The 9867-nt window shown below is 61.6% G+C and overlaps 3 protein-coding genes across 3 annotated transcripts in view; 1 reads left to right on the forward strand and 2 right to left on the reverse strand.

The window, feature by feature from the left end:
* The window catches only part of PCIF1 (PDX1 C-terminal inhibiting factor 1), a 21504-nt gene extending 12280 nt beyond the window's left edge, over nucleotides 1-9224 (reverse strand). Inside the window, exons 1-2 of the mRNA XM_008634027.2 lie at nucleotides 9204-9224; nucleotides 1784-1789 (exon numbers count right to left, since the gene is read on the reverse strand). The gene's annotated coding sequence lies outside the window, so the exon portion shown is untranslated. The remainder of the gene's footprint in view (nucleotides 1-1783; nucleotides 1790-9203) is intronic.
* On the forward strand, nucleotides 1103-5422 carry PLTP (phospholipid transfer protein). The gene is made up of 16 exons (XM_017733255.1): nucleotides 1103-1189; nucleotides 1977-2092; nucleotides 2278-2377; nucleotides 2451-2579; nucleotides 2707-2862; nucleotides 3005-3068; nucleotides 3185-3248; nucleotides 3365-3456; nucleotides 3594-3770; nucleotides 3923-3982; nucleotides 4086-4247; nucleotides 4429-4496; nucleotides 4572-4614; nucleotides 4783-4831; nucleotides 4917-4993; nucleotides 5087-5422. The coding sequence occupies exons 2-16, from the start codon at nucleotides 1984-1986 to the stop codon at nucleotides 5225-5227; spliced, it is 1491 nt and encodes a 496-aa protein (XP_017588744.1). The 5' UTR covers nucleotides 1103-1189; nucleotides 1977-1983; the 3' UTR covers nucleotides 5228-5422.
* CTSA (cathepsin A) lies at nucleotides 5710-9861 on the reverse strand. The gene is made up of 14 exons (XM_008635614.2): nucleotides 9791-9861; nucleotides 9608-9719; nucleotides 9439-9489; nucleotides 9065-9151; nucleotides 8808-8963; nucleotides 8190-8281; nucleotides 7803-7887; nucleotides 7594-7685; nucleotides 7310-7388; nucleotides 7023-7171; nucleotides 6876-6951; nucleotides 6678-6767; nucleotides 6465-6566; nucleotides 5710-6330 (listed from the first exon to the last, which is right to left on the reverse strand). The coding sequence occupies exons 2-14, from the start codon at nucleotides 9641-9643 to the stop codon at nucleotides 6247-6249; spliced, it is 1179 nt and encodes a 392-aa protein (XP_008633836.2). The 5' UTR covers nucleotides 9644-9719; nucleotides 9791-9861; the 3' UTR covers nucleotides 5710-6246.
* Between the last annotated feature and the right edge of the window lie 6 nt (nucleotides 9862-9867).

Genomic DNA, 9867 nt, shown 5'->3' on the forward strand with positions numbered 1-9867 from the left:
CCCGGTGAAGACGGGACGGAAGCCTCTCCTGCCCTTTTCCTCTGGGATATCCCTGCTGCCCAGCTTTCCAAGGGCTTTCCCATCTCCCGGAGTCCTGCCCTCTGCTCCGGGAGCACCGGGGTCAGTTTAATGAGTTAACGCTGGCGCAGCAGTTCTGGTGGGATAAGTGCTGTGTAAGCACTGAGGCTCCCGTTTTGGGCTTCCAGCAGCCCGGCTCCGCTGCCCAGAGCACCGATAACCGTCCGGGGCACAAAGGGCCGGCTCAGACCGACCCCTGAGGGCAGAGAGGACTCTGTGAAGGGACAGTGAAATTCCAGCCTTGGAACGAGGCAGCTCAAGTGGCCGGGGGGGGGGTGGTGAGGGCAGGGGCAGTCCCTCGGCATGGCTCGACCAGGCAGGATTTCAGGAGGGAGTCCCGGGCTGAGGAGTTGCCCATCCCTGCCGTGATGGGAGCAGGAAGGCGGCGTGGGTGCTGATGGGGACAGTCTGGCAGTGTCCATCTCGGCACTGCAACCCTGGTGCCAGCCAAGCTGCCGGTAACACACGGGGCAAGGACATCCAGAGGCATCTGCGGAGCCAGTGCTGCCTGGCTTGGGGTCAGAGGCTGTGGGGGCAGCCCTGAGGGTCCACAGCCTCGGCAGCTTCTCTGCTCAGGTTCATATTACAGATGGGCACGAATCAGCCCCCAGCAGCACCCCCGGCCCGGGGCCGCGGAGTCTGCACTGGAGCTGGGGTAGCTCAGCACTGGCAGAGGCTTCATAACACAGATTGGGGGTCCCCAACACCACAGGCCCTCCTGGACGCCGTTTGCACATGTGCCCCTCGCACGGGGGGTGCAGGAGAGATCCACGGCCGGGGCTGCGTGTGCAGGACGCAGGGAGCGGTGTTTTTGGGGGGAGGAAGCCTTCGTGTCCAGCCTGAAGCTGGGGTGGCCAAGCGAGCCACTGTCTGTGCCGGTGCTGGCAGCCAGCCGGGCTCGGCGGGACACAGACCTGCATCCTCCCCGTCCGTCCGTCCCGCTGTCTCCTCCCAGCTGTGGGCCCGCAAGGAGTGGCAGCTGGGGGCTATATAAAGGCAGGGAAACCTCAGCCAGCTCAAAAGAAAGTCTTGGAGTTGGTGGTGTTCTCCCTCCCTCCTGCCTTCACGTGATTCAGCTTCCTCACGTCGGGAGCCGAGGACAAGCCTCGCTGTAAGTACCCGAACTGAGCCGGCATTGTGTGGGGGAACCCCCCAGCCTCCGGGCAGGACGGTGGCTTCGGGCCCCGGGGAAGGGGGTCCCCCATCCTCCCCCTTCATAGAAGTGGAGGAAAACGCTGTGAGGGAGCCCCGTCCCGTCACACAGCCGCGGGGAGGGCGTCCCCCCATCCTCTTCCTTCGGAGAACTGGGGGAAGCTGTGAGGGAGTCCCGTCCCATCTCACAGCCTCGCAGGCAGCTCTGCCTGTTGCTGCGGGATGGACAGGCTCCAGCTCCCGTCTCAAACCAGTCTGGGGGTAGGCGGCACATCTCGGGGGGGGGCTGTGAGGGTTGTGGGACGGTCCCACGGGCGAGGGCTCGCTCCTCTGCGAAGTGCTGGGGCTCCCCGCTGCAGCAGCACACACGGGGCTGGCGCCTGTCTCTGCGGTTTGGGGAGCGGGGTGTGTTCAGGACGGGGGGAGGGCTGGAGTGGGTGTTTCCAGATGTGGGACCCTCGGGCTCCGCAGGGCCGGTGCTGGGGCTTGTGCACAGCACCCTGGGGTGGGGACCGTGCCCCTCATAGGTCCAGGGATTTTGGGCTAAGGGGACCTGGGCAGCATTGGGGGGTTTCAGGGAGAACAGTGGAGCCGTGGGGAGTTCCTTGGAGCTATCCCCAGCCCCGGGCAGGTTGGACAGCAGCTGCTTCCCTTCCAGGCTAGCCGGGAGTCCCCCTGGCCCGTCCGTGCTGACACTCGTGCACGTCCCCAAGCCAGTCCATGCTAACCCTGCTCTCTGCCTCCAGGTGCGAGATGGCTGCTGGCAGCTGCCTCCTTCTCCTCCTCCTGCCCTCGCTGGTCACAGCCTCGCACAGCCCTCCTGGCTGTAAGATACGGATTACTTCCAAGGGGCTGGACCTGGGTAAGGGGCCGGCCAGGATCTCACACATTCTGGGAAAGAGGGAGGCTGGACACCCTCCCGAGTCTGTGCTTGTGTAGGGCTCTGCCTGCACTGCCCGCCATGGGGCGGCCGGGAAGGAGTGGGGGCTGGCAGGGGCCATGCTGCCGAGAGGGCACGTCCCAACCCAGCCTCGTTTTTCCCCGCAGTGAAGCAAGAGGGGCTGCGCTTTGTGGAGCAGGAGCTGCAGAACATCACGGTGTCAGACCTGCATGGGAATGAGGGGCAGTTCCAGTACAACATCAGCCAGTGAGTGCTGCCTGCTGCCCATGGCTTCCCATGTCCATCTGTCTGTCTAACCAGCCCTATCCTTTCCCTGCAGGGTCAAGGTGACAGACCTGCAGCTGGCCTTTTCAGACCTGAACTTCCAGCCCCAGCAGCACCTTGTCTTCAATATCAACAATGCTTCCATTAGCCTACGCTTCCGCAGGCAGCTGCTCTACTGGTTCTTGTGAGCTGCCTCCCCCTCCTGCTGCCCTGGGTGCTAGCTCACCCCACAGCTGTGCGCCACAGGTGCCTTGCTGTCCTGCAGCTGGCAGGAGCTGTGTGTTCCTCTCATCTGCTTTCCTGGCTTCCAGCTATGACATTGGGTCCATCAATGCCTCTGCGGATGGTGTCCATATCTACACGGTGCTCCAGCTGGCCAAGGATGAGGCTGGGCGCCTCAAGATCTCCAATATGACCTGCAACGCCTCCATAGCCAGAATGCATGCTGGCTTCTCTGGCACACTCAGGTACACCTGACCCCTCTGCCTGTGCCTGGCTCCCTGACCCCCTTCCCACACCCTCAGTGCTTCCTTTGCCCAGCTATGTGCTGAAATGGGCATGGAGCCACAGAGAGAACAGACAGTGCAGAGCCACTCTTGTGTCCCTCAGGAAGGTCTACGAGTTCCTGAGCACCTTTATCGTCACGGGGATGCGCTTCCTCCTCAGCCAGCAGGTACAGCTGAGTGCAGACAGGCGATGGAGCCTGTGGGGCTGAGCCTTGTCCTGCCTTTGCAGCTCCTCATCCAGTCCTGGGAGTGATTCCCCTCAGCCTGGCTCCTTGCCTTGCAGATCTGCCCATCCCTGGAGCATGCCAGCCTGGTGCTGCTGAACTCTTTGCTGGACACAGTGCCTGGTGTGTGTTGCCCTGGGAAAGGGACTGGATCCCATTCACTGTAGGGCAGACAGGGCTGGGCATCAGGCTGCCAGGCAGCTCCAGGCTTAGTCACACCACCACATCTTCCCTGGCAGTGAGGAACTACGTGGATGAGCACATTGGGATTGACTACTCCCTCCTACGGGATCCATCTGTCTCCACTGAGACCCTTGACCTCGACTTCAAGGTGAACACTGGGTCCTGCCTTGCTGGCCCTTCCCCATCCCTGTGGGAAAGGCTGTGCCAGCAGGCATGTTGGGCTCCATGGAGCAGGTGGGGTGGGCTGCTGTGTGGCTGTGGGAACCTCTCCTGCTCTTGGTCCAGGGCATGTTCTTCCCCCGGGTGAGAGAGGACCAGGAGCTGGAGAACCACGCGGTGGAGCCGGTGATCAAGGAGACTGAACGCATGGTTTATGTTGCCTTCTCTGAGTACTTCTTCGACTCAGCCATGCACTCGTACTTCCAGGCAGGAGTGCTGACCATAGAGCTCCAGGGGGAGAAGGTAACAAGCACCAGACACAAGGACTGTGGTGTGCAGGCAGGAGGGAGGGGTGGACTCTGTCAGAGCCCAGAAGAGGTGCCATCCAGGGGGCAGCTTTGCTGAGACCCACAGCAGTGGCTCGCTCTCCCTCCAGTGGTTTGTGCTCTCCACAGGTGCCCAAGGACCTGGAGGTTTTGCTGAGAGCCACATTCTTTGGGACAATCTTCATGCTGGTGAGGAGCCCCCATAGAGGGTGGAAGACACAGTGGAGCCCCAGGGCAGAGCACGGCCCTGCCCTGCCCTGCTCCCTGCCTCCAGCTCACCTACCTTCCCCAGAGCCCCTCCGTGGATGCTCCGCTGCGGCTCGTGCTGCAGGTTTCTGCTCCCCCCCGCTGCACCATCAAACCCTCGGGGACCTCAGTCTCTGTCTCTGCCTTCCTGAACATCTCACTGGTGCCCCCAGACCGCCCACCTGTCCAGCTCTCCAGCATGGCCATGGTGAGGGGAGGGGCTGGGGTTCCTTGTGCAGTCACCCCAGTGCATATAGGAGCAGTGTCCCCCATCCCGTGTTAAAAGGCACTGGTGTCACTGAGCAGAGGGACACTGGGCCTAGGGGATGAGAGGAGCAGCTGGCCTGGTTGTCCTCTGCCTGCTGTGAGTCAGCCCTCTCCCTCCCCAGGAAACCAAGCTGAGTGCCAAGGTGTTTCTGCAAGGGAAGGCGCTGCGTGTGCAGCTGGACCTACGACGGTATGGCTGGGGTCCCATGGGGGCATGGGGAGAGTCCCCTCCACACCCTACTCACAATTGCTTCCTTCTGTCCAGGTTTCGCATCTATTCCAAGCAGTCGGCGTTGGAGTCGCTGGCGGTGAGAGCATGGTGATGGCCTGGGACCCCTTACATGCAGCCACAGCGTGGGGTGGGCTGGGGAGAGGCTGTCCATTCAGGATCGCCACTTCCAGCCCTCCCTGCCCTGGCTGCCAGCTCTGCTGCTACGCTGACCCCAGCTCCATTCCCACAGCTGTTCTCACTGCAGGCCCCACTGAAGACCCTGCTGCAGCTGACCATCATGCCCATCATTAACGGTAGGGACTGCTGCTCCCACACAACTGGGAGTGTGGGCAGGGGCACAGCAGGGCTCAGCTTCATCCTAGCTCTCCCTCTCTGCAGAGAGAACAAAGAAGGGAGTGCAGATCCCACTGCCCGAAGGCATGGACTTCACCAGGGAGGTGGTCACCAACCATGCAGTACGTGGTGGGATGGGACAGCGTGTGCCTCCATGTCCTGCTGGGAAGGGCATTGTCACCTCCAGCTGTGCACTGACCCTCTTCCCTCTGCAGGGATTCCTCACAGTGGGAGCTGATCTCCACTTCTCCAAGGGGCTGCGGGAGGTGATTGAGAAATACCGCCCACTGCCCACTGCCGCTGCCTACGCCAGCTCCTGGCCTGCAGAACCCAGCCTGGACCCCAGCTCGCTCTAGTTCTCCTCCCTGGACCAAGGGCAGATCCTGGGCTGGACCCGTAGACTGTAGGTAGGAAGCAGCTTCCCTGGTACCACCAGCACATTGTCAGGGCATCCAGGCCCTGGTGCGGCGCAGCAAGGTGGAGAGAGTGCTCTGGGAACCCCTGCTGCACCCCTGCTCATTACACTAATAAACCACCTGACTCCAACCACATGGCCACATTGCTTGGAGGACATGTCCATGCTGGGGAGATGGAAAGGAGGCAGGCAATGCTGCTGCCCAGCACAGGTCATTGGGAGCAGACACAGCTTAGTGCAGTGCCAAAGGGCTCAGAGTGATTGTGCTGCTGTCGCTTAGGCGGGTCACTTGTTTCCAGGATGCAGGGACCCCTGCAAACAGGGCACAGCTCACAGAACCCAGGGCTCCCTGGCACAGGGTGTTGGCACTCACTGGTGCTCCTCAGAGAGCAGAGGAAATCGAAGCAGGGGCTGGCACAGAGGTGTGAGGAGGAGCAGAACCACCTTGGTCAGAGTTTATTGCAAGTTCCTGAAGCACTGCGTGCCCTGGCAGTGGGATTGTTGTGGTAGTGGTGGTAAGTCTCCTTCAGTGGGAGCAGAGGTGGTGGGAGCAAGGTAGAGGTGAGCAGGCCCCAGCTGCCCCCCACTGCTGCTTCTCATAGCCTGCTCAGGCCGTGTGCGTGTGGGGCTGAGAGGAAGTGCTGAGGATTGCTCCCTGCCTGGGAGGGAAGCAGCTGCCACCGCAGACAGGGAGGAGGCAAAACAGGAAGTCACAAGGGAGGGGGTGGCTGCAGCAGGTGCACGCCTCTCCCACAAGGCCAGAGCCCCCAAGGTGGGCACCCAGCCTATGCCCCCCACCCATGCCCACCCATGGCAGTCAGCCCCGTTCAGCCGGGGGGGAAGGCTGCAGGTGTGAAAGGTCCATGGTATAGCCGAGCAGCAGCAAGGACAGGCTGTGCAAGGTGCCGGCAGTGAGGGCAGGTGGGGTGGTGAGAGCAGCTGGAGCTACCTCTGCAGCTCTTAGTAAGGCTGGTTCTTAATGAAGCGGCAGAACATGGTGAAGGCAGCAAGCGGCCGGTCTGTGGGCACCATGTGGCCAGCTCCCTGTAGGAAAGGGGCAGTGGTGGTCAAGTGGGGCTAGGATGCTGCCACAGCCCAGCCAGCTCCACCCCACCCTGACTGCAGCCTTGGTGTCCAGCACACCCGCCCACAGTCCTATCCCTGGCTCCCAGCCCTACCTTGACAGTGAGAAAAGCGATGTTGGTGAATTCCTTCACGAAGCCACCGATCTGGTTCTCGCCGTTTTCAGTGTAGAGCCAGGGCCGGCGAGCCACCTGCACCTGGGAGTAGCAGCAGTGCCTTCAGTGCCTGGGGCTGGCCCTGCCCATGCTCCTGCCACAGCACCTAGCCTGGAGCCAGAGGCCAGCCTGGCCCCAGCCCAGCCCATTTACCTTCTGGCACAGGGAATCCACAAACCACTCATCCCCAAGGAAGTTGCAAGCCATGTCGACGTCCCCATTGTACACCAGGATCCGGTATTTCTGTGTAGCAGACAGAGAGTGAGCTGTTGGCAGGGCAGCAGCCCCAGCCAGGTAGGAGGCTGGGCTGGCAGAGACACTCCAAGGATCCATAGGTTTCCCTGCACACACCGTGGCTCCAAGCAGCTTGAGGTACTGCTCATTCATCTGCATGTACAGGCGCTTGTAGTTGCGGTTCACGTCGAAGCTGTGGAGGAAGCACTGGCATCATGTCTGCTCCTTCTCAGAGCAGTCCCTCCCCACCCACAGCTTGCTCACCTGCACACCTGCCACTCTGGGGCCTCGGGGGAGATGTGCAGAGCCTTCCGCACCTCGGGGGAGTTCAGATACATGCTAGGGGCTGTGGAGTTGGTGCAGGGTGGGTCCATCCGGACCTTCTTTCGGGCTACTGGCATTCGGAACAGGTTCTAGGAGAGTTGTGAGAGTCACTGTCACAGCAGCACCTGCCCCATGGAGCAGCTACTTTCTGCCCCTCCTGCCCACAGCAGCACAACTGGCTGGACAGAGGTTGCTCACAACCCAGTAGCATGGGCACCTCAGCTCACCTGCCGCCAAGAGAACCTCAGTGGCATCCGGATGAAGGAGTTGCCCAGGTCATGCGTGATGAGATAATCACCCTCATACCTGTAGCCAGAGCAAGTACGAGGACAGACTGAAGACCTTGAGGAACAACGGTTCAGGGCCCTCCTGGGGGGAGTCCTTGGCAGCAGCCAGACACCATCCATCTGTCTCAGAGGGGCCCCCTGCCCAGCCCACCATGTCCCTCTGTGCCAGTGCGACCAAAGTGAGCTGCTGCCTGTGGAACCATTTTCCCTGGGGCCACTCTCACCTCATGCTCCCTGGGACACCTCCATCACACGGGGCATAGAGGTTGTAGATATTGAGGCCAGACTCCTCTACAATCTGAATCATCTCCCCCATCTGCAAAGAGCCACAAGAAGGGTTTGGGACTCAGCAGGACCCTCATGGAACTGTAGGCCCACCCTGAGCCAGGCACATGCTGCTTGGCACACGTCTAGGGGCTCTGGCTCCCCTCACCTTGAGCGTGCAGTTCAGGTTGGAGTTGTCATGGAAGTTGCACTTCCCCTGGGAGCAGCAGAAGGCCTGCAGGTCTTTCCACAGCCTGTGGGCAGAGACCAGGATGACTTGGAGCAGGTGGCAACACCGAATGACAGCTGCCCTGCAGCTCTCTGCCCAGTGGCCACAAGGCACACAGCTTGGCCCTGTGCCCTCTGTACCCCACAAACAAATGCACCCATGGGAGCTGCCTGGGACAAGGGGCCACCTCCACAGCCCAGCTCCTGGCCCAGAGCAGGCCAGGTGCTGCCCTTTCCCAATGCTACCGACACAGACAGCCCCAGCCTCAGCTGTGCACTTATCCTGCTTGCACAGGGACAGTGCATCCAGCATTCCCTCTGCTCTTACTCGGTCCCCAGCAGCCCGTGGTAATAGGCAAAGTAAACCAGGGAGTTGTCATTGATCTCATAAGATGAGAGGCCGTTTCCCACAGCGATTCCCTGCAAGGCAAGAAGAAAACAACTCTGTTGTGTTCCAGCTCCCCGCGGGGCAGTCACAGCACAGCAGCCACAGGCAGGAAGCAGATGTGGAACTGTTTACACTGCAGAGGGAACAGGGAGGGTCGGGGGTGCCTGAGGACGCTCCCCCAGCAGCAGGGACAGACACGTCCACCAGTAACTGCTGCCAGAACCCCAGGAAGAGATGAAAGGCTGCAAGGCCAGGCCTGCCCTACATCCTGGCTGGTCCCCACCGCACCACTGCTTGAGGGCCCCTCAAGCTGTGCCAAGCCCTCTGCTCCCCAGCTGGGCAGAGCCAAGCTGCCCACCTTCAGGTTGAGGCTGGGGTCCTGCATCACCCACTCTGCCAGTGTGGGGATGTAGACCCCTCCATAGCTCTCCCCTGTGAGGAAGAGATCGTTCTTGGAGTACTCAGGGAAGAGCCGGAGGAAGTTGCAGCACTGCTTGAGGGCCCCTCAAGCTGTGCCAAGCCCTCTGCTCCCCAGCTGGGCAGAGCCAAGCTGCCCACCTTCAGGTTGAGGCTGGGGTCCTGCATCACCCACTCTGCCAGTGTGGGGATGTAGACCCCTCCATAGCTCTCCCCTGTGAGGAAGAGATCGTTCTTGGAGTACTCAGGGAAGAGCCGGAGGAAGTCCTTCAGTGCCAGGTAATTGTTGTGAGCAACCTGCAGGGAGAGGGTGGCATGGTCAGGTGGTGAGGCTGCACCCCATACCCAGGAGGGGGCAGGCAGGGCAGCAGGGCTCTCCCTGCACCCCAGTCACTCGCCTCCGTGTCATTTGTGCCATACTTCTTGTCATCGGAGTATGAGAAGCCAACACCAGCAGGAGACTCCACGTAGAGGATGTTGGCAATCTGCGAGGACAGCAGAGGAGCCGGCGATCAGGGGAGACCCTCTTCTGGCTCAGTGAGGCCAAGGGCTGCTGGCCTCGCCCAGGGCAGCACCCACAGGAGCCTGGCCCGCCCCAGGGCTGCACTGGGGGGGCCACATTCCTGCACTGCTCAACAGCAGACTCGAGAGGAGGGTGTGTCGGGTGGGAGGGGAGCAGCGGAAGGGTCGGCTCCGTGGAGAGGGCAGGAGGAACTGGCTCAGGGCCACCCCATCTCGCAGCCACAAAGGGAAGCAGTGCCTGTGCCTGTACCTTGTTCCACGCGTATTCATTGTACTTCAGTGTGACCCCATCGGGCTGGATCTAAGGAAGAAGGTGGTGACTGATGGGCAAAGCAGGATAGGGCACAGCGGGATGGCTCATGCCACGCAGCCGGTCATCCCCTGACTCCCCGGGCCGCGGGACAGCAGTGACTACTAACCAGGAAGGGGCCATGCTCCTTGAGGAAGCCCTCCATGGAGCTGCAGCCAGGGCCCCCGTTCAGCCACAGCACCAGGGGGCTGCTCTGGGGATTGCTCTGGGCCTCCACGAACCTGTGGACGTGCAGCCGTGAGTGCCTGGCGCCGGCCGATGCCCCCCCATCGCCGGGCGCAGTCCCACGTACCAGTAGTGCAGGTACTTGCCCGGCCCGGCGCAGAGGTAGCCCGAGAAGTGGCGGAAGGAGGGCTGCTGGGGCAGCCC

Source organism: Corvus brachyrhynchos, unplaced genomic scaffold (assembly GCF_000691975.1).
Source record: "Corvus brachyrhynchos isolate BGI_N302 unplaced genomic scaffold, ASM69197v1 scaffold10, whole genome shotgun sequence".
NCBI lineage: Eukaryota > Metazoa > Chordata > Aves > Passeriformes > Corvidae > Corvus > Corvus brachyrhynchos.

Bases quoted from the DNA above. Each gene is read 5' to 3' on its own strand.
- PLTP (XM_017733255.1), top strand. From the start codon at position 1,984: ATGGCTGCTGGCAGCTGCCTCCTTCTCCTCCTCCTGCCCTCGCTGGTC. The intron at 4,248-4,428 runs GTGAGGGGAGGG...CTCCCTCCCCAG, and splicing joins AGCTCTCCAGCATGGCCATG to GAAACCAAGCTGAGTGCCAA. The intron at 4,497-4,571 runs GTATGGCTGGGG...CCTTCTGTCCAG, and splicing joins GTGCAGCTGGACCTACGACG to GTTTCGCATCTATTCCAAGC.
- CTSA (XM_008635614.2), bottom strand. From the start codon at position 9,643: ATGGAGGGCTTCCTCAAGGAGCATGGCCCCTTCCTG. The intron at 6,952-7,022 runs GTGAGCAAGCTG...CTTCCTCCACAG, and splicing joins CCAGAGTGGCAGGTGTGCAG to CTTCGACGTGAACCGCAACT. The intron at 6,768-6,875 runs GTGTGTGCAGGG...TCTGCTACACAG, and splicing joins TCAAGCTGCTTGGAGCCACG to AAATACCGGATCCTGGTGTA.